This window comes from Pseudonaja textilis, chromosome 2 (assembly GCF_049901715.1).
Source record: "Pseudonaja textilis isolate UNSWEBS1 chromosome 2, rPseTex1.2, whole genome shotgun sequence".
NCBI classification, from domain to species: Eukaryota; Metazoa; Chordata; class Lepidosauria; order Squamata; family Elapidae; genus Pseudonaja; species Pseudonaja textilis.
This window is the reverse complement of record NC_141991.1, coordinates 7,375,229-7,398,198: the sequence shown is the minus strand read 5'-3', so window position 1 is coordinate 7,398,198 and position 22,970 is coordinate 7,375,229. Positions and strand designations below refer to the sequence as shown.

The 22,970-nt window shown below is 42.9% G+C and overlaps 1 protein-coding gene and 1 long non-coding RNA gene across 3 annotated transcripts; one reads left to right on the top strand and one right to left on the bottom strand.

Annotated features, from left to right (window-relative positions):
• Window positions 1-3,843: 3,843 nt before the first annotated feature.
• LOC113451240 (uncharacterized) lies at window positions 3,844-9,335 on the bottom strand. Its single transcript, XR_015742497.1, has 2 exons — window positions 9,177-9,335; window positions 3,844-6,009 (listed from the first exon to the last, which is right to left on the bottom strand). It is a non-coding gene; the product is annotated as an uncharacterized LOC113451240 (long non-coding RNA).
• A 2,450-nt stretch (window positions 9,336-11,785) lies between these two features.
• Window positions 11,786-22,970, top strand: LOC113451237 (uncharacterized). 2 transcript variants are annotated; one of them, XM_026722610.2, is made up of 5 exons: window positions 11,786-15,115; window positions 15,623-15,749; window positions 15,915-15,997; window positions 16,390-16,516; window positions 19,636-22,970. In XM_026722610.2, the coding sequence occupies exons 1-5, from the start codon at window positions 14,669-14,671 to the stop codon at window positions 22,278-22,280; spliced, it is 3,429 nt and encodes a 1,142-aa protein (XP_026578395.2). In that variant the 5' UTR covers window positions 11,786-14,668; the 3' UTR covers window positions 22,281-22,970. The 2 variants fall into 2 exon arrangements, with proteins under 2 accessions (XP_026578395.2, XP_087783855.1); XM_087927729.1 differs by lacking the exon at window positions 11,786-15,115 and adding an exon at window positions 15,439-15,522.

Below are 22,970 nucleotides of genomic sequence, written 5' to 3'. Positions count from 1 at the left end.
AAAGAACTATCCTTCTGTCCCCTTTGTCTGACCCAGAGGATGATGGTACAGGTCAGCAGTACTGTCTGGGACGCTATATATCCTCTTCACATTTTTTATCCTTGTTGCCTTCTGGAGACTTGTCTGAAGCAGAACATCTGGATTGTCAGTTTTGTTCCATATAGTATCAACCTTGTGAATATTTAAGTTTCCTCTTTCCCTTATGTATGCAAAATAGACAAGAGATCAGTGTATGTACATATACATACACACACACACATGTATACACACACACACACACACACACACACACACACACACACACATGTATGGTATTCAGCTTTGTTCGGGTATTTTCCCACGTCATTATAGTTGTGCTTTTAAAGTTGTAGCAACATTTCGGCAGAATCTCATCTGCCATCATCAGGTTTCTGTATTGTGTTCGTCTGTGAGTCAGACTTTTACAGTTGTTTCAGTTTTAAATTTGGGGCTAGCCTACTGCTGTGCCAGAATGGTTTTTTCTTCATCCTGATTGGTTGGGAGTCTTGGTCTGTGTTTATTGGTCTGGGAGTTTGCTGTGTTCTGCTTGATTGGTGTTTCTAATATCTTCTGTCTGTTTTGTGGCTTTTTTGTGTCTTGATTGCCTGGCAACATTGTGTTCCTGTATTGGAGGCTTTTAGTGCAGCTTGGCTCCAAGTAAATGGACGGCTATCATTTGTTAGGAAGCTAAGTTTCATCTGGGTGCCTGGTTGGGGTGTGTTTGAGCTGGAGGTATCAGGGGATCTGTTTGTGTTGCTATCTAAGTGGACAGTTTGATTTCACAGAAGTGTAATTGACTTGGAGTTACATTGTGTTGTTTAAGTGTTCCCTTTATTTTTTTGAGCAGTGTATATAAATACATACATACACGTGTGTGTGTTTTCTTATGTTTTCGCGGGAATTTATATGTATGGTATTTAGGTTTCTTCAGGTATTTTCTCATGTCTTAATATTTGTGCTTTTTTAATAGTACCGTTTCAGCAGAATCTCATCTGCCATCCTCAGGCTTGTTTATTGGGTTCTTTTTAATCTTGTGTGTCAGGCTTAGCAGCCATTTTTTGTTTGAATTTGGTGCTGGCTTTCTGCTTTATTTGAATGGCTTTTTCCTCATCTTGATTGGCTGGGAGTCTAGGTCAGTTTTTATTGGTCTTCGAGTTGCTGTGTTCTTGATTGGTTGGCAACGTTGTGTTTTGTGCATTGGGGTTTCTTAGTGCAGCTTGGTTTCTTGTAAATGGCCGATATTTATTAGGAAGCTAGGTGTTATTGGGGTAGCTGGCTGGGGTGTGTTTGGGCTGGAGGTATTAGGAGGGGTTTGTTTGTGTCCAGGTGCTTGCCTGGATTATGGTATAGAGATTTTTTTGTTTGTGAGTGCAGGCTTCTAGATGATTGATAGTCTGGTGGAGTCATCTATTCTATTCATACTATTAGGTCTTTTATCAATTTCTATGGTTTCTCTGATGATTCTGTAGCCTGGGTTTTCTATAGTAGCTAGGGTTTTGGTGCCATTGAAGTCAATGCTATGACCTGTGGCTTTCGTATGTTGGACTAGTGAGGAAGTGTGTTCCAGCTTTTTTATTGCATTCTCATGTTCTTCAAGGAGGGTACTTATCCTTCTGCTGGTTTGTCCTATGTATGGCAGGGCATGATGTGCAGGGTACTTCATATATGCCTTGGTTTTCTCGGTCTTTGGGGTTTCTTAGGATGGCTGCTATTTTTTTGTCCATTTTGAAGGCAGTCTTGATGTGATGCCTGCATAGTATTTTGCTGATTTTGTCTTTTGTTCCTCTTATGTAGGGCAGGACAGCTGTTCCATAGGTTTGTTCATTTTCTGGGTCTCTATTGTATTTCAGTGTGTTTTTGTGGATCAGGTCCGTGATTTTGTTTTTGTGGAAGCCATTAGCTATCAGTATTTTGGTCAGGGTTTATAGTTCAGTCTTTATGTGTGCTGTTAAGTTTGAGCAATGAGAGGCTGAACCAGAGCATGAGTGCAACAGTACTTTATTTTTCCTCCTTCTTTTGCTCCCTAATGCCTCCCGCCTGGGCGGGTTTGAGACGCACCCACCCACCTCGGCCCGGGTGCGGTTTATATTTGCCTCCGCTCCCGCCGCAACCCCTGGATGATAAACCTGTGTGGGCGCCTGTGACCCGGGCCTGGCTTCTCTTTTCTTGCGTAGGTCTTGTGCCCAAATGGGTACTCCGCTGCTCTGGTAAACCCCGTTTTTTTGCCAAACCTGCGCCTTTTCCATGGCGGGGGGGGGTGCTACTTTGCAACCGGTCTGCTTGTTGTTGACTTCTGCCCCCTTTCCGGCGCCCGCCCCCTGTTGTGAGCAAGCGCCAGGTGGCCTAAGGGCGCTGCTTGGGGGGGGTGGGGGGTTTGGGGGGGGGGGGAAGGGGCAGCAGCTGTGGCCCGGCGGGGGGTGGGGGGGGCCACACAGGGGGTGGAACTCCTTGGCCTCACAGTCCTTGTCTGCCAGGCGTTTGGTTCTGGTAATTAGTGTTTTGGCTAAGGAGTTTATTTGTGCTGGGTGGTGGTGGTATTGAGCGTTTAGGTAGCAGTTGATGTGTGTTTTCTTCTGGTATATGGTGTGTCCTAGTGTGCCATGTTTTTTGTAGATTAGTAGATCTAGGAATGGTAGTTTGTTTCCGTTTCCATGGTGAATTTGATTTTGGGGGGTGTATTGTTGTGTTAGGAAATTATTTGGGTTTTCTTTTCCATGGGGCCAAATAACAAATGTGTCATCAATGTATCTTAGCCATAGTTTGGATTTGTGAGTGGCATTTGCCAGGGCTCTGGTTTCAAATTCTTCCATGAACAGATTTGCAATAACAGGTGACAGTGGTGATCTCATGGGGGCTCCTTCGATCTGCTTGTATCTTTGTCCTTTGTATATGAAATATGTGTTGGTTAAGCAGTGTTCTGTTAGTTCCATGAGGTGCTTGGGTGGTTTGTATTTGTTTTTGATGATTTGTAGGGTTTCTTTCACTGGGACTTGGGTGAATAGTGAAACCACATCAAAACTTACTAGCAGGTCTCTTTGTTCCACGTGTAGATTTTTGATCATTTCTAAGAAGCGGTAGGTGTTTTGTACATGTGAAGCTGCTGCTTCAGCATGGGGCTGTAGCTGTTTTGCTAGGTATTTGGCCAGATTTTGTAGTGGTGCTCCTATGGAGCTGTGGGTCTTAAGAGGTATGCCTTCTTTGTGTATTTTGGGGAGGCCGTATAATTTGGGGCATCTGGAAGATTTTTCTCTTGGGATGATCTTCTGTTGGATCTCTTTGCTAATGTTGCTGGTTATGATTTTCTTCTTGGTTATTTTTTCTAGATATGTGGTTGGGTCAGTGTTTATGGGTATGTAGAGTTTTGTAGTAGGTCTGCCAGTTTTATTTTGTAGTCTTTTTTTTTCATTAGTACTGTGGCATTACCTTTATCTGCTGGAAGTATGATAATTTTGCGCTCCCCATCCCCTCTCTCTATATGTTATGTGTATATGTATGTTATGTGTATAGGTAGATATATACCTTCTTTTGAGATGAGGCAACAGAATTTCATTTTTAATGTATGCCACTGTGCTCACAATAAAAAAATGACAATAAAGGTTATTATTTTTTCTGTACAAATTGTTGAGACATCTTTTTCTTCTGGTGGAACCAACATCTGCCTCCAGCTCAGATAGAGTAAATAATATATGCTAAGATGGATTGGAGTCCTCAACGTCAGTGGTTGCCAATCTTTCACACCACTAAATTCATAATTTTAAATCCTGTGGATCACTAATGATTGTTTTAAAAAGATACATTTGTAAAATAATGATCAGAGAACTTCCATTTTATTAATATGAAATGCACCTATTTAATATAAAATTATAAATGCTTATTTATGACAAAATAGTAAATGCTTATTTAATCATAACAAAATCTTTAAAGGTTGTTTAATTGTAACAAAATTATTAAAGTTAATTATTACAAAACAATTGAAGCTTATTTAAGTATTACACATTTTAGTATGATATTTGTTCCTGCTTGTTTAAAATAAGTTTATGGATTTTTGGCTCCAATGATGTTACTACAAGACGGAGAGCCATTTTTATTTCAAGCCAAGAACTGTACTGAGTTTTAATTGCTGTGAGAGATGAAAATGTCTTTTCACATAAATATGTCGTTGAAAATTGAATCAAAATTTTCATTGCTTTTTCACTCAGCAATGGGTATTCACTTTTTACAGAGAGCCAAAAATGAGGTTTTGATATGGGTGACTGGAATTTAGCTTTGAGATGGTCATTGGATAATAGGTCAATGAGACTTTCTTTTTCATTCATGCTTAAATTGCAATCTTCAATTTTTGCTGCAAATGGATCTACTATCCACATATTGCCATGTCTGGGATCTTCTTTCTTTGGGTAATAATGACCAAAAGATTCTGTGAGTGATTGCAAGTGCTGTTGAACAATGGTTACCACCTGCTGGTTGACATCTTTCTCTCTCATATAGTCATCAAAATTTGAGAACATCTGCAGATCTTCTTCAGCCAACCGCATTTGCCACAGTAATATTTTCTTTTGAAACGCATCCATTTTATCTCGTAGTGTGAATATATCCTTAAGCTGTCCTTGCAAAGATATGTTTAGATCACTTAACTGCGAAAAAATATCTGCCAGGTATGCAAGCTTGGCTACCCACTCATCATTGGACAAGAGTTTTTGAAATTTCAGATTATTTTGCTGCTGGAAAAATGATTTGACTTCTTTGCGTAGGGCAAACAGTCGGGTTAGTATTTTGCCCCTCAACAGCCATCTCACCTCAGTGTGAAGGTGAGTACACTCAGAACCTATTTCTTCAAAAAGTTCCTCAAACATTCGAGAATTGAGTGCTTTGTGTTGCATTTCATTTATAATTTTAATAACATCTAATAATACTTCGTGTAATTCTGGGGACATTTTTTTTGCCACAAGTTGTTCACAATGTATAATGCAGTGTGTAGACAAAATGTCTGGGTGACCAACATTTTTCACCTTTGCAACAATTTCTGAAAGATGTCCAGTCATATTTGTGGCACCGTCTGTACATATCCCAATACATTTTTTCCATTCAATTCCATGTTCCAGGAAATAACTATTAAGTGCTTCAAAAATCTCAGAGCTAGTTGTTCTACCCGGCAAGTTGAGTGAACAAAGTAGTTCTTCCTGTAACTCTCCTTCACACTCAACCCTCACAAAACAAAGGAGAAGAACCTTGTTACTTATGTCTGTTGATTCATCAAGTTGAATTGAATAAAATGGTGAATTTTTCACCATTTCTATAACTTGATTTTCAATATCTTCAGCCATGTCTTCAATTCTGTGCTTGTCAGTGTTAGCAGACATAGGAATTATTTTCAGTTTCTGGACAGCCTGCTTTCCCAAAACCTCTTCACAGGCTTGTAACATGCAAGGCTTAATTAATTCTTCTGCAATCATATACGACTTTTTATTTTTTGCGATCTGAAGTGCTGTCAGATAAGACGCCTTTAGTAAGGACTTATCTTCAACAGTCATTTTTGTTAAAGGAATTATTTGCTTTTGCATATTTTCATGCATTCTTTGAAAATATTCAAGCGGTTTCTTAGCTAAATCTGGGTGCTTTAATTGGAAGTGTTTTTTGAGTTTCAAAGGTGTCATGGCATCATTTACTAAACTCTCAGAACACACAACACAAAGCGGTCGTGGATCCAGCTCACTACCAGGTTCTTGAATAAATCCAAATTTCAAGTAGTTTGAATCATATTTTCTTGATACTTTTAGTTTTTTTTTCTCTCCACCTCGAGTTCGAATGTTCTTCCTAATGGTGCCTGATGAGGATTGTGGAGGCTCTGATTCATTGATCAGCTCACAGTTAAGTGAAGTACACATATTGTTGTTACTATTATCATTAGTAACATTATCTTTTATATTGCTAAAGAAATGCAAAATATTCCTTTGCTTTTTTTCATCCATTATGGGTTTATTTCATTTGACTCTAAAACAAAACAAGAAATCACAGTTATCAAACTATTTGATGCCATTAAATATTACAGTTAAAAAAATACACAGTTAAGTTCAAACTTAAAAGAGCACATGAGAAATAAACAAATAACAATTGGATGAGAATTGGTGTTCACGAAACTGGGTGACTGTTGTAATGGTCGAAACAAAACTGAAACATATGGCTTGGCAACCGTTGCCTCATTCAACTTAAGACTACCCTGACATCATGCCTCTCATTTCCTCCTCTCTAGTATAGTTCATGAACTTAGTGCAATATCAAGGCAATCCTGGGGGCCGCTAATACGAATTTTGACTGACGGTGGCTTGCTGATGTTGCGGAAGGGAGAGGGAAGGGATTCAAATTTCTTAACCGGTTCTGTGGGTGTGGCTTGGTGATCATGTGACTGGCTGGGCATGGCTTGTATGTAAATATTATAAATATTTATGTAAATTTAGATTTTTTTATTTAAAAAAAGAGCAACTTTTACCCAAAGCAGGCAAAGCAGGCAGGCAAATTGAGTTGCTCACAGAATCACAGATCTATCTTTCTTCCATTGGCTACCTGAGTCTCCACTGAATAATATCCCTTCAGTTCTAAGGAAGGTTAATCCAATAATGTCCAACTTTCTAGCTAATCTAAATCTCCTGGCACAGCAGAACAGCTGATGGTCGGGGGAAAAAAAAAAGGAAAAATAGCAACTTAGTAGGCAAGTTTGCCAGGTAAGGAGTGAGTGGGCGGGGAGGGTTCCCCTGAGCCATGTGGGCGGTGCAGCCTTGTGTTCCTGTGCAGCCTGGATAAATTGCTTTGTGGGGGGGGGGGTGCTCTGGGATGATATTTCTCTACGGATCACCAAAATTTTCTCACAACCCACCAGCTGGCGACCACTGATGCAGACAGTCTGCTGAGAGAGTGCATCTCAAATAGATTGAATATTTTTTTTCCTTGTAACAGGGGCTCTGGCATATGCTACACCGCTCAAAAAAAATAAAAGGAACACTTAAACAACACAATGTAACTCCAAGTCAATCACACTTCTGTGAAATCAAACTGTCCACTTCGGTAGCAACACTTATTGATAATCAATTTCACATGCTGTTGTGCAAATGGAATAGACAACAGGTGGAAAGCATAGGCAGTTAGCAAGACATCCCCAATAAAGGAGTGGTTCTGCAGGAAGTGACCACAGACCACTTCTCATTTCCTATGCTTTCCGGCTGATGGTTTGGTCACTTTTGAATGCTGGCAGTGCTTTCACTCTAGTGATAGCATGAGACGGAGTCTACAATCCACACAAGTGGCTCAGGTAGTGCAGCTCATCCAGGATAGCACATCAACGTGAGCTGTGGCAAGGTTTGCTGTGTCTGTCAGCATAGTGTCCAGAGCATGGAGGCGCTACCAGGAGACAGGCCAGTACATCAGGACACGTGGAGGAGGTCGTAGGAGGGCAACAACCCAGCATCAGGACTGCTACCTCCGCCTTTGTGCAAGGAGGGACAGAAGGAGCACTGCCAGAGCCCTGCAAAATGACCTCCAGAGGACCACAAATGTGCATGTGGCTGCTCAAACGGTCAGAAACAGACTGTGAGGGTGGTATGAGGGCCTGACGTCCACAGGTGGGGTTTGTGCTTACAGCTCAACACCGTGCAGGACGTTTGGCATTTGCCAAACCAAGATTGGCAAATTCTCCACTGGCGCCCTGTGCTTTTCACAGATGAAAGCGGGTTCACACTGAGCACATGTGACAGGGTCTGGAGATGCCGTGGAGAAGGTTCTGCTGCCTGCAATATCCTCCAGCATGACTGGTCTGGCAGTGGGTTAGTAATGGTGTGGGGTGGCATTTCTTTAGGGGGCTGCACAGCCCTCCATATGCTCGCCAGAGGTAGCCTGACTGCCATTAGGTACCAAGATGAGATCCTCAGTCCCCTTGTGAGACCATATTCTGGTGCGGTTGGCCCTGGGTTCCTCCTAATGCACGACAATTCTAGACCTCATGTGGCTGGAATGTGTCAGCAGTTCCTGTAAGATAAAGGCACTGATGCTATGGACTGGCCCGCCCGTTCCCCAGACCTGAATCCAATTGAGCACATCTGGGACATCATGTCTCGCTCCATCCACCAACGCCATGTTGCACCACAGACTGTCCAGGAGTTGGGGGATGCTTTAGTCCAGGGGTGGGAGGAGATCCCTCAGGAGACCATCCGCCACCTCATCAGGAGCATGCCCAGGTGTTGTAGGGAGGTCATACAGGCACGTGGAGGCCACACACACTACTGAGCCTCATTTTGACTTGTTTTAAGGACATTACGTCAAAGTTGGATCAGCCTGTAGTGTTTTTTTCCACTTTAATTTTGAGTGTAACTCCAAATCCAGACCTCCATGGGTTGCAAAATATGATTTCCATTGATAATTTTTGTGTGATTTTGTTGTCAGCACATTCAACTATGTAATGAACGAAGTATTTAATGAAAATATTTCATTCATTCAGATCTAGGATGACTTATTTTTGTGTTCCCTTTATTTTTTTGAGCAGTGTTATTTACTTCCATCAAGGCAAACTTTCATATCCCCTTGCTACTACCTTGAATCTAAGGCAAAGCAACATTTAAACCCCATATCCTGTATTAACCTATTAATATAACCCTATAGATAGCAATAGCACCTGAGACTTCTATACAGCTTCACAGTGCTCAAATGGGGTCATAAGTTGAGGACTACCAGGTTCAGTTCAAACTTTTATTGCCAGAGTACATGTGTACAATGAGTTTGGCTGAACCACCCTAACACAATACAGTCATAAAATCCCTAACCCAGTGAATCCTACTAACAAACTCACAATCCTATTACCTATATTTCCCCATATTTCTGCAATTCCTGAAGTAACTTTAAAAAAAAAAAGAACTGGATGTCTTTGAGAAATATTCCCATTGGGGAAATTCGATTCATTTCAATATTCTGGATTTTTCTTTCCTGCAGGGCTGCCACAGCTTCTCCTCAAGAGATGGTCACTTTTAGACCACTGTTCCTCAGGAGCAATGTTTGCTAGCACCGTATCTTCAATACAGTAGCAGGCGAGTCTTACCCTTGAAAAGGACTTAGGGCAGAATTCTTCGGCATAATATTATTTAACGATATTACTATTATGATATTACTATTGTTACCTTACTAGAAAAAAAAGGACGCCTCAGTCGCGCGATTCCTCCTCACAGACAGGCGGGAAATCTTAGCCCCGCCCCTCCCAATGGTTCTTTCCCGAGATGCCTCAAAGACCTGGATTTGTTTTTTTCTGAGGGGAATCCGCCGGGAAAGCGAAGAAGAGGGCCGGAAGTACCCCCTCACTCCTCGATATGGCCTTTCTAGGGAGAAGAACTCGCTCTCCTTAACCCTTGAAAAGCCTGGAGAGAACGAAAATGGCCGGAGCCTTTGATGTCTCTGGGCGCGGCTGCTATCTGCGCGGCTCTCCGGCCTCAGTGGCTCCCGCCTGCAAGCCTCTTTGGAGATCGAGGTCCCAAGCGAGGAAAAGGCTTGGGCGGATCCGTTTCTTTTCCGCAGACGCCGGGCAAGAAAGCCCGTTTGTTTGTTCCTAGCTGTCTCCGGGGTTTTCCAAAGGGTTTGGAGGCGCTGCTTGCATCCCCAAAAAGTCCACAAGTCTTACTGTTGCCAAGGTTGGAGACCCCTGCCCAGGAGGACAAACAGAGCCAATTTCATGCTTTCATCCTGGAAGTCCCAGTTGCAGATGGCAGGAGTGGGGACAGGAGGTCTAGGTTTCTGGTCCTCGACTTACAACAGTTCACTTAATGACTGTTCAAATGGCACTGGAAAAAAATGACCCGTGACTCTTTTTTATTTTCACTTACGACCATTGCAGCATCCCCATGGTCATGTGATCAGCATTTGGACGCTTAGCAACTGATTCATGTTTATGACCGTTGCGATGTCCTGTGATCCCCTTTGGCAACCTTCTGGCAAGAAAAGTCAATGGGGAATCCAGATTTGCTTAACAACCTGTGTTACTCGCTTAACAACTGCAGTGATTCACAGGTATGGCAAGAAAGGTTGTAAAATGGGGCAAAACTCACTTAACAAATGTCTCACTTAGCAACAGAAATGTTGGGCTCAATTGCGGTTGAAAGTCAAGGCCTACCTGCATAGCTTTACTATAATAGTATAGGTAGTCCTCAACTTAGAACAAGTTCACTTAGTGACCATTCAAAGTTACAGTGGCACTGAAAAAAGTGACCTGTGATCATTTTTCACCCTGATGACCCATTGCAGCATCCCCACGTCACGTGATTTACATTCGGGTGCTTGACAAGTGACTCACATTTATGACGGTTGCGGTGTCCCGTGGTCACTTTTTGCGACATTCTGACAAGCAAAGTCAATGGGGAAGCCAGATTCACTTAACAGCCGTTTTACTAACTTAACAACTGCAGTGTTTCACTTAGCAAATCTGGCAAGCAAAGTCGTAAAATGGGGCAAAAGTCACTGAACAAATGTCTCACTTAGCAATAGAAATGTTGGGCTCAGTTGTGGTCGTAAGTTGACGACTACCTGTAGTACTGACTTTCATGGCATTGGCTTCCTAGTCTGAGGGTTACCCTTCCTAGGGTAACAGCAAGGGTAGGTTGCTGGGTGTTCGGCAGGGGTTCGGGAGAGCCCCTAGCTAAGATTTTGTGCAGTTTGGAGAACCCCCAAATCCAACTCCTGGCTGGCCCCGCTCACCCCGCCCCTCCCAGAAGTCCCCACACAGCCCGTTTTGGATGCAGGTAAATGCAGGGCATGCACAGAGGCTTGGGGATGGTGAAAAATGGACTTCCTGGAAGTTTGGGAAGGCCGGAAATGGGCCCGTTCCTGGCTTTCAGAGAGCCTCGGGAGCCCGGGGAGGCCATTTTTGCCCTCTCAGAAGCTCGAGGAAAGCTTCTGGAGCCCCTCCCCCACTGGCCGTGGTGCAGGAGGCCGACTAGGCCACACCCACCATGGCCATGCCCACCCAGCAACCCTCTGCTAAAATTTTTGAAGCCTACCCTGTTGTGCGGGCATGCGAGCCCTAGGCAAATTTACCTCACTGCGCATGCGCGCGTCTCCCAGCTGATTTGGGGGCCTTTTTCGGCCTGCCAGAGGTTTGAGGGATGCTTCTGCAGGCTTTGCAGGACGAAAACTAGGCCCGTTTCATCACTTCCTGTATTTCCAGAAATACCGGAAATGATGAAACGGACCCATTTTTCCGCCTGCAAAGCCTGCAGAGGCATCCCTCAAGCCTTTGGCAGGTCGCAAAAGGCCTCAAAAGGGCCAAAAATCAGCTGGGAGGCGCAGTGCAGGTAAGGGGGTGGTGGTGGGGAATCGTGTGCAAATGCACAGGGGGCGTGCATAAGCTACGTGCATTTCTTTTTGGGTGCTGGCATGCAAGTGTGTGCACACTTGCCCGCATGTAATTTTTGGCATAGGAGCCCAAAAAGGTTAGCCACCACTGACCTAGAGAGAAAATTGAGGTGAAGTTAAAAAAGAAGTTGGTAGAAGTTAAAAAGCTCCTGATCTGTGCGCATGCACACACACACACACACACACACACACACACACACACACACACACACCTTTTAACGGGTACTTTAGACTGAGGGAAATTCTCCCAACACATCTTCGCTTAATTTGTAGTTGCCTGTGAATCAAATACATTCATATAAAAATACATTTTTTGTTACGTTGGAAGAATTATCCTTCTGGGTTCAGTTCCAAGTGAGGAAAAATACACTGGAAACATGGAGGCTGTTTGGAAAGATGGTTTAATGGTGGACAGGAGGACCACATGCCTTGGAGCTCCAAAGTGAAAAGGACGATCACATGCTTCAAGATGTTGGGTGAAAGAAAAGAGAAGAAGAGAAACCCTTGGTTTTATTCCCGCCGTTGGGATTTGAATTTGAGCTTGTATTCTGATTGGCTGGCAGTCTCCCATGGGGCCATGCAGGGGCAACCCTGTAGGCTGTCCTGAGTCCCAGGCTTGGTTGAGCCTTCCTGATGATGATGTAATGAAAGGGTTTTAAGCAATTCCTAATATAGCTTTACCTGGAGTAGATCTTTGTTGTATAAAATAGACTGACCCAGGCCAGAGTAATGGCCCATCAGTAAAGGTTGGGGGTGTGTGAGAGTTTCTGCCTCTTTTGAGTTTCTATTTTTCTTTTTAGGGGAAATATTTTGCCTTTTTAGTATATCTAAAATATTTCATTTTCCTAGGAGAGGGGTGGGTGGGTTTTCACTTCCAACAGTTATGCACTTACCCTAAGTGAAGGTGAGGATTGCCCCCACCCCATAGTTCATTTGCAATACTGACTTCAACATTCACGGGTGAGCAGGAGGCATAGCTACGAATGCCAGATCTTTGCTGGAATTAGATTCTGATTATTGTGAGACCAACTATTAAAGAGACAGTTAAATATCTATGGAGATTCTCAGTCATCCAGGTCCTGGTTGTCCCAGAGTTGCTTTTTCAAGGGGGAACTGGACTTTCTTGGTTTCTCTTTGAAGACGTTTTGTTTCTCATCCAAGAAGGTTCTTCAGCTCTTGCGTAGCTAAATGTCCAGGTCATGATTGTCCCCAAAAGTGCTTTTTCAAGAATCAACTGGACTTACTTGTTTTTCTTTGAAGATGTTAAGAAGCTTCTGGGCAGAGCTTTATTGGTTGAGGTGCTCTGGGAGTTGAAATCCACAAGTCTTAAAGTGTTGGAGACCCCTGACCGGGATGTCTGAGAATCTCCATAGACAGGCAGAGGGATGGTTTCTTGGACAAAACCCCGTTACGATACAGCATCTCCCTCTGGGGCAACCCATCCATCGCCCTGCAGGCTTGGCACTCAGGACCCACCAGAGGGCGCCCCTTTGCAAAAACCACCTCCGGGTTCAGCCGAAGAGCTTTTGCCTCGTTCCTGGCGACATCTCGCCCGATGCTTGCGAGGGGAGGGCAGGAAATGACCCTTCCCCACGCCGAGGGAGTCCTTTGCAGGAAGCTGCGTTCTCCGCCAAACGCTGGACCTATCCTCCCAACGGCTCCTTCCTTCCTTCGCTGGCCCTTCCTTTCTCCGCAGCTGCCCGGCTTGCGAAGCGCCTCCTGGCAGGGAAGTGGCGGATTCTGTCGGGCTGCCCAGCCAGACCAGGCGATCTTCTCGGTCTCTCCAGATCTGGAGGTGTGGGGAGGGGATCTTGTGGGGCTAAGCTGGAAATCCCCCAATATTCCACCTTCTGCACTTCCCACTCACCTGCCCCATTTGTTTTTCCTGCGAGGCGCGCCGGGCTCTTTAATTTCTGCAAGGAGAGGAGCTTCTCGATTAGAGATTGAATTCTGCGCAGTCCTCTTAAAGACTCCAGCAAGAAGAGGAAGAGTCAAGCTATTCTCCAAAGCACCTGAGGGCAGGATAAGAAGCCATGGATGGAAACTAATCAAGGAGAGAAGCAGCTTAGAACTAAGGAGAAATTTCCTGCCGCTTAGAACAATGAATCAGTGGAACAACTTGCCACCAGAAGTTGCGAATGCTCCAACACTGGATGTTTTTAAAAAGATGTTGCATAACCGTTTGTCTGAAGTGGTGTAGGACCTCCAAGGTCCCTTCCAGGTCTGTGATTTTGTTAAAGGACTTTTCTCCTTGTGTGATAAAGAGGGGAAGGAAAAACCAGCTTTCTTTCCTTAGGAGGGATGGAAGATAGCTTATAATTGTGTCTTTAGGAGAGGCATGGTGGACTCTTCAAACTACCCTTCCTGGATCTGTTTCAGGGCTCCACACACCTTCTTGTAATGTTCTTGTAGTGTTCCAATATCTCAGGGGCTGTCCCAAAAAAGAAGGAGTCAAGCTATTCCCCAAAGCACCTGAGGGTAGGAGAAGAAGCCATGGGTGGAAACTAATCAAGGAGAGAAGCAACCTAGAACTGAGGAGAAATTTCCTAACTGTTAGTACAATTGATCAGTGGAACAACTTGCCTCCAAAAGTTGTAAATGCTCCAACACTGGGAGTTTTTAAGAAGAGATTGGATAACCATTTGCCTGAAGTGATGTAGGGTTTCCTGCCTGGGCAGGGGGTTGGACTAGAAGACCTCCAAGGTCCCTTCCAACTGTTATTCTATTCTAAGTTTAGGGTTGGATTTCTGTTGAGAGCATCTGGAACATCCACAGTTCGGAGGATCTGGGTTTCCTGGCTTGGGAAGCCATCCTTCCAGGGTTTGGAGGAAGGGAAATAGTCCCTTCTGACGCAATCCAAAGGTTCAGGCTGATCTGCGCCTCTTGTGCCAATATCAGAGTCTTTGCAAAGTGGCACCTTGGATACATAGTTTTTAAAAAAAAAATCCACAAACTTCAAGATTTCTTAAGTTTCAAAACAAACTTGCATATCCTTTGTAATGTGTGCCCGTGGTGGAAGTGGTACATGTGTTAATGTCCAGGATTTATTTTTTTCCACCCATTGCAATTATCTTTCATCAGCAGTTGCATGGGATCTACTGTTTTTGCTTTTAATCCCTGCAAGCCACTCTCGTGGATATTTTTCAGGAAGGTAAATTGTAAACATATTAAATAATGAAAGGTTCCTGTCAGTGCTTTGGATTATAGTTTTCTACACTGCTTCATCTTAGCCTGCAAGCTGGACATTCGGTAATTCCCAAAGAATCCAGTCATGGAGGGGAGAAATGCCTCATTCTTCAAGATGGCTGAAGGGGTCTCTCCTTGCGATTCTACTCCCATGAATGAAAGTTGCTTTGCAGATTCAGAAGAGCGCTTGGATTTATTTGGAAAAATGGCAAGAACTCAGCAGGACATTCTGAAAGAAGAAACCACACATTGCGTTGTCCATCGTTGCCCTTTCAGGGAGTTCTGTTGCCAGGAAGCTGAAGGACTCCGAGAAGTATGCCGCCAACTCCACCGTCTTTATGATCGGTGGCTGAGCCAAGAGGACCACAGGAAAACTCAGATGATGGATTTGGTGGTCGTGCCACTGGCCACCCTGTCCCAGATGGAGAACTGTGGCTGGATGCGTAGAACAGAGACCAGCTCTCCAGAAATGGGTCTGGCTGAAAGTTTCCTCTTGAGCCAAGTGGAGCAGAAAATGCAGCAAAAACAGCAGGTGAGATCAATATGAATAAATTTGACATGTTTCCATTCTGATATAATTAGGATAATCAGTGGCTAAGACGCTGAGCTTGTCGATCAGAAAGGTTGGCAGTTCGGCGATTCGAATCCCTAGCACCGCATAACAGAGTGAGGTCTCATTACTTGTCCCAGCTTCTGTCAACCTAGCAGTTCAAAAGCATGTAAAAATGCAAGTAGAAAAATAGGGACCACTTTGGTGGGAAGGTAACAGCGTTCCATACACATTTGGTGCTTAGTCATCCATCCACCTGACCACGGAGATATCTTCGGACAGTGCTGGCTCTTTGGCTTTGTAACGGAGATGAGCACCGCCCCCTAGAGCCAGAAACAACTAGCACATATGGGCGAGGGAATCTTTACCTTTAATGGAATCCTCTCCTGGTTAAGTAAATGGTTCTATCCATTTTCACTCTGATTATTTCTGAGGACATAAAACAAGTTGGGACAGGGGCAGTAATATTTTGTTTGGCTGCTATTTTAGGTTCGTGCGCCGTTCATGAAGATGGACACCCAGGGTTCTGAAGCATTAGGGGGGGTGTCACATCTCCCTCCAGAAATCGTCTTCAGGAAGATATCCCAGGAGGATCCATCTCAGGAGACTTCATCAGGTAAAAGAGGTTCCTTTTGATGTATTGGAGTACTGGGAAGTATCCATTGCCTGAAGTCTTTATATTGTTGAGTTCCTGTTGCTGTAATACCTTAGCCCCGTGTGCAGAGTTTTTCTCCGACTGTTTTTAAAACATGTACTTCCTCTGCTTTTATCTCATTCTCAGAAAATGGAGCAATAGTGACTGTACCAATGAAAAGGTCTCTTCTTTGCGGTGGTGCAGAAACAAGGGTTGTACTTCCCACTCAGGTAGGAGGATCCCACCTCCCAAAGTGCAAAATGATTTATTAACATGAAACGCTCTCCGCGGTGGTCTGAATCAGTTTTTCAGAGCCAATTTAATATTGCCCAGCTAACAGTTTATCAGAGCATAAGCATCTTCCCAGTATTCTGATACCATCCATATATTCATAGTATCTCAAGTTTCTTCTTGAGAACATATCCCAACATCTTCATCTTGTTCAATGAATACTTGTATCTCCTACTGGGCAACATAAGACATTAAGGTGTCCTGTAGTAATATCCCAATACTTGCTTAATGAACGTGCCTCAGGAATTGATCAAAAATTTGCCATGAGAATAAGCAACTTGTGAATATTTTTTGGAATTGTTCGTTAACAATGATTACTATTGTACTTTAGGTTCTGGTGTCCTTTGAAGATGTAACTGTGTTTTTCTCTGAGGAGGAGTGGGCTCTGCTGGATTTTGACCAAAAATCACTGTATAGAGAGGTCATGCTGGAAAATGCTAAGAATGTGGAGTCCATGGGTAAGGGATTCATTTTTGTTCTGGGTTGAAATTGGTCGGGAAGGTATATTCTGATGAGAGATCAGAAATTGCTTAGCAATTTGTTGGAGGATATTCAGGCACGTTCTTTAGCTGGAGAGAACTGATATGACTTTATGTGCATTGCACCTAGAGTTATGTATGTGAGATGGATGGCTATGTAAATCAAAATAATAATCTTGGCATAATTTTATTAAGGATTATGATAAATAAGATAATTCAAAACCTAACACAAAAATACATAAAAGAAAAAAAATAGAAAGTGCAACCCCCCCCCGCGAAGACAATAAGTTTTCCCTTTTTATCTCAATAGTAATGAAGATTAACAATATATCACTGACTCTTAAACTACAGTACAACACCTTTTCATTCTATATCTTACCCTATTTTCTATAAAGTCTTTTCTAAATCTTCAGCTAGCCTTAATAATAAAGATGTAGTAAAAATTTTAAAAACCTAATCTAAGCATTTAGTCTAGATTCCCCTCATTCTTCTATTATAAATTACAATAATAACCCCTTTAGATATCAAAAGATTAGTCCATTACACAATTGCATATTTCTAAAAGAAAACCTATCCAATCAGATATTCATTAAACATCACAAAACATAACCTACTCTTTAACCATATACAGGTAAACCAGTTTTATTTATTTTTCCTTTTTCCTCCCAGTCATATTTAAGTCCCACTAATACTCCAAAATTATTAAAAGGAAGAGGTTTGATCAAACCTTGAGTCCTGAAAAGCTACATTTACTGCCCAGAGATTGTGGAACCCAGCTGATTGCAAACAGGTGCGAAAAATGATAATTTCTACTGTCCCTCACAAAAACCAGCTGTCCAAAATACATATAGGAAATTTCCAGATTTCTCTTTCTTCCAGAGAGAATTTCAGTAATCTATATCTCGCATCCAGCTACCAATTTCAAATGTCATGAGAAATGCAGGCATTGGTTCTCCTCGCCTCACTGGAAGTCATCATCCACAAATCAAAATAGTAATAATATTAAAATAATAATTGCCTTTCCCACTTGTTCTGGTAAGAGCTCATGTTTTCATGTTGTCTCAAGAGAGGAACAAACACCTTCTGAGACACAGTTTCCAAGGCTGCTTACTTAGCTATGCAAGTCATTTCAGAACCACCATTTATGTTTATTTATTTTTTCTGTCTATAATAGCATTTGAAATCTCTCTCGCATTGTGGTTCTTTGGTATCTGTCCCACAAACCCCAATTTAAGTGTTGATGCACAAATCAGAAGTGTCGCTTCTCATTTGTGCATCAATACTTAAATTGGGGTTTGCAGGACAGATACCAAAGAACCACAGTGCAGGAAAGAGACTAGCACTGGAAGTAACCGCTTAGAGAAACCTTATTAAAAATTGTCCCTGAATATACTCAGAGTACCGGGAGATTCCACCCCAAATACCTGGTGGGGGGGAATGGGGGACAGCAAGGAATTCTCTGCAGTTCAACTCAGGGGGAAACTAGGTTTTCAGGGCAAATCTTAAAACCCTTTCCCTCCTATTCCCCCACCATTTGGATTGCTCACCCTGTGGTTGGATAATTCTTAAGAAGGAAGTTAATGTTTGCATTTGGAAAGAAGATATTATGAGTAAATGAGCAAAAATTGAAAATGAACATTGCTAACTGGGGTTCTTTGCCTTGTTCACTTTAGGACATCAAAACCTTCATTATGAAACTGATTAAGGTCTGGTCAGTTTCAGGCAGCAGCACAAATGGAAGTTCTAAGCAACTCATTATTATTACAGAGCAGAGTGTGTTAATTTGTGGTTAGCCCTTATTAAAGAACAGAAAAACTTTTCAAGTAGATGTAGCTTGTTTAAGCAATCTTACCGGTCGGGAGAGGGGAAAAAAAGATCAAGTTCAGGATATCAGAGGTGGTATTCAGCAGGTTCTGACCAGTTCTGGAGAACCGGTAGCAGAAATATTGAGTAGTTCAGAGAACTGGCAAATACCACCTCTGACTGGAGATTTTACAATATCATTCCCCTGCCACGCTCACCAAGCCGTGCCCACAGAACCAGTAGTAGAAATTTTTGAATCCCACCACTGCAGGATATCCTGATTGTTTCACACTGTTTATCTCAAAGTTGTTACTGTGGGTAAACAAAGATCTCTATATGACTGCCAACAAATACAAGGACAGATGAACATGAAGGAACACTCCTGGAGTGCACATTGGTGGGGTGTGTGTGTGTTGGGGTTTCCAATGGAGGACGACTTTTATTTCATTCATGCTGAATCCTAGTATCTAAATTCAGTTTCCTTGTAGCAACAGCATCTCCATTTTCTCTAGATTTAATTTCAACTTGCCTTCTTTCACGCTTGAAACTGATTGTTAAGCAACAAAGCTGATAATATCCCACTCCTGAATTCAAGATGGTGTTCCCTAGAGCCGTGTTGGCAAACTTATGCCACACGTGCCAGAAGTGGCACGCAGAGCCATTTCCCCCGGCACGCGAGAGGTCGCCTGGAGGATGCCCCAATGCGCATGCCACCGCCCGACAGCTGATTGTCGGGTATCTGGCGCACATGCGGAGGGGGTGTGTGGGAGATGCGCATGCATGCACAGATGCGCTGTGCGCAAGGGGAATCGTGAATGCATGCGCAGACGCTGCACACAAGGGGATTGTGCATGCATGCTCAGACGCACGGGGGAATCGCGTGCACAGAGACGTGCGGCACTCAAGGGAATCATGCACGCATGCGCAAGGGGTATAGGGGGTAGCACACATTGCCTTCTGGGTGCTGGCATTGCACACGCGCTCATGCAAGTGAGCCAAAAAAGGTTAGCCACCACTGCCCTAGAGATTTTCTCTTTGCTACTAAATTATTTTCTCCAATGGAGAAAAAATAATGGAGTTTCGTGGGACCCCATACGTCAGGTACCTCCAAGCAGTCTTACATTCCGGAAATAACCAGTATCCAAGATGCAGTAAAGAAATCCCCCATTCATCGTCCTATCACCTGGTACAGCAGTATTGAAATAAATATATAGCTAATATAATGTGATGGTACTTTCACTTGGTACCTTCAACGTCTGATGGATTTCTTTTTCTTTTCTTTTTCTTTCAAACAGTTGACAAGCAGGAACCAGAGAATTATAAAGAATCGGATGTGAATTCTTTGAAACAAACTGAAATTGGAGAAGGGATATTGCAAAATCGGGAGGAGCCAAACATGATTGAAAACCAGTTGAACAACAGGATGGAGAAATCCTCTAATTTTAAGTATGGAGAAAATCGCACCTTCCATATGCAACATCACAAAGAAAAAGGGAGCTATGTAAAGGCTGAAAAAATGTCCATCCATAAATCAGACGTCCATGAATATAGCAGTATCTATACTAAAGCGAAGCAGCCTAAATGTAAAGAACATGGAAAAAATCATTCGAATCTCTGTCTTACTTTACATCAAAGCATTGGGATACCAAAATCACGTAAGAGTTCAAACAGTGGAAAAAGCTTTAATGGGAGCAGTACTTTTAACTCCCAGAAAACCGTTCATAGTGTGGAGAAGTCATATAAAAGCAGAGAACCCAGAACACATTTCTATACAAGCAATGATCATGTTGTGCACAAAAAGTCCAATCCAGGAAAGAAACCTTATAAATGCGTGGATTGTGGAAAGAGGTTCTGTACAAGTATTGATCTTACTTCGCATAAAAGTATCCATACAGAGGATAAGCCACTTAGATGCACAAACTGCGGAAAGAGCCTCACCGCAAGCAGTTCCCTTACTGCGCATAAAAGGATCCACATGGGAGATAAACAACATAAGTGCACGGAATGTGGAAAGCATTTCAGCCAGAGTGCTTCGCCTAATTCCCAGAAGCTGATCCATACAGGGATGAAGCCATATCAATGCTCGGCATGCAGGAAGCGATTTTGTACAAGCAGTGATCTCATCTCCCATAAGAGGATGCACGCAGGGGAGAAACACACATTTAAATGCCTGAAGTGTGGAAAAAACTTTACAGTGAGACGTGGTCTTATTTCCCATGAAAGAATTCACACAAAGGAGAAAGCGTATAAATGCAGGGTGTGTGGAAAGACCTTTGTAAGTAGAAGTGATCTTACTTCCCATAAGAGGAGCCACATGGGGAAAAAAACATATCAATGCTCAGAGTGTGGGAAAGGCTTCAGTTGGAGCAGTAACCTTACCTCCCATAAAAGGATCCACACAGGGGAAAAGCCCTATCAATGCGTGGAGTGCCCAAAGAGCTTCAGAGACATGAGTTCCTTTACTTCCCATAAAAGGTTCCATACGGGGGAGAAACCATACAAATGTACGGAGTGTGGAAAGAGCTTTAGTCAAAACAGTCAACTTACTTCCCATAAAAGGGTTCACACAGGGGAGAAACCGTATAAGTGTACAGACTGTGGAAAGAGCTTCACCACAAGTGGTTCTCTTACTGCCCATAAAAGGAATCACACAGGAGAGAAACCATTTAAGTGCACGGACTGTGGAAAGAGCTTCAGCCAGAGTTCTTCCCTTACTTCTCATGAAAAGATCCATACAGGGATCAGACCCTTCCAATGCTTGCAGTGTGAAAAGAGATTTGGTACAAGCAGTGATCTCATTTCCCATAAAAGGATCCACACAGGGGAGAAACCATTTAAATGTCTGGAGTGTGGAAAAAGCTTTACAATGAGACGTGGTCTTACTTCCCATGAAAGAATCCACACGGGGGAGAAACCGTATCAATGCACAGATTGTGGAAAGTGCTTTATAAGTAGAAGTGATCTTACCTCCCATAAAAGGATCCACACAGGGGAGAAACCGTATCAATGCACGGAGTGTGGGAAAAGCTTCAGTTGGAGCAGTAACCTTACTTCACATAAAAGAATTCACACAGGAGAAAAACCATATAAATGCATGGAGTGTGGGAAGAGTTTCAGCCAGAGCACTTCCCTGACTTCCCATGAAAGGATCCACACAGGGATGAAACCGTATCAATGTATGGAGTGTGGGAAGAGATTCAGTACAAGCAGTGAACTCATTTCCCATAAAAGGATCCACACAGGGGAGAAACCTTACCAGTGCGTGGACTGTGGAAGGAGTTTTAGAGACTTGAGTTCCTTTACTTCTCATAAAAGGTTCCACACTGGAGAGAAGCCCTACAAATGCATGGAGTGTGGAAAGAGCTTTACTCAAAGCAGTCAGTTTACCTGCCATAAAAGGATCCACACAGGGGAGAAGCCATACAAATGCACAGACTGTGGAAAGAGCTTCACCACCAGTGGTTCCCTCACTGCCCATAAAAGGATCCACACGGGGGAGAAACCATATAAGTGCACGCAATGCGGGAAGAGTTTCAGCCAAAGTGCTTCCCTTAGTTCCCATGAAAGGATCCATACTGGGATGAAACCATATTCGTGCCTGGATTGTGGAAAGACCTTCAGTCAAAGCAGCCACCTTAGTTCCCATAAGAAGATCCACTCAGGGGAGAAGCTGTATAAATGCACAGTATGTGAAAAGAGCTTTCATACAAGCAGTTCCCTGATATCACATAAGAGGATCCACTCTGGTGAGAAACCATACCATTGCAGCGACTGTGGAAAAAGTTTCATTACAAGCAGTTCCCTTAATTCGCATAGGAGGATCCACACGGGAGAGAAACCGTATCAGTGTCAGGTGTGTGGAAAGAGTTTCAGCCACAATACTTCTCTCTCTTTTCATAAAAGGATCCACACAAGAGAGAACCCACCTGTCGGCATATAATATGGAAGGAGTTTCATTCAGAATAATGAATGTCTGATAAAAGGAGCCACAAAGAAGGGAGGCCCTACAGATGGATGCAGTGTGGAAGGAACTTAATGTGGTTCCATTTCTGATCACAGTATCAAAATAGACATGGAATGGATTACGATTAAATGATAGGGAAGGAAGGTTAACATGCATGAAGACAATTACAGGAAGGTTTTAGAAAAGCTTCAATTTATTACAACGAGGCCAAGATTGTGTGATAGGTACAGTATAGATGGACTTGATGGGATCTAACTAAGCATATGCCTCAAATATAATCTCATTGCAGGAAGATACTCGGTATGCCCAATTTTTTTTATTAAACCTGATTTTTATAAGGAGGCTTATTTATCTGAAATTTAATTGTTTCTTTACAATTAAGGCTTACAGTAGAATTCTCTCTCTTCTACTATCCAAGTGGATAAATACCCACATCTCTTCTTCAAGCACCTCCAGTCCTATTAGTTTCTACATTCCACCCACCTCTTCCTTTTCCAGTAAAACTACCCCTTCACCAATTTCTCATATTTTTGTTATTCTCTTTGGAAGCTGGAAAGAGCATGTTTGGGCATAAGAGATAATGGATGATGCATGTAAACAAGAACCAGTCTGCTTCCTTATTTTAATGGCAATGACATTTTTATTAAATTTTATTTACATTATTTT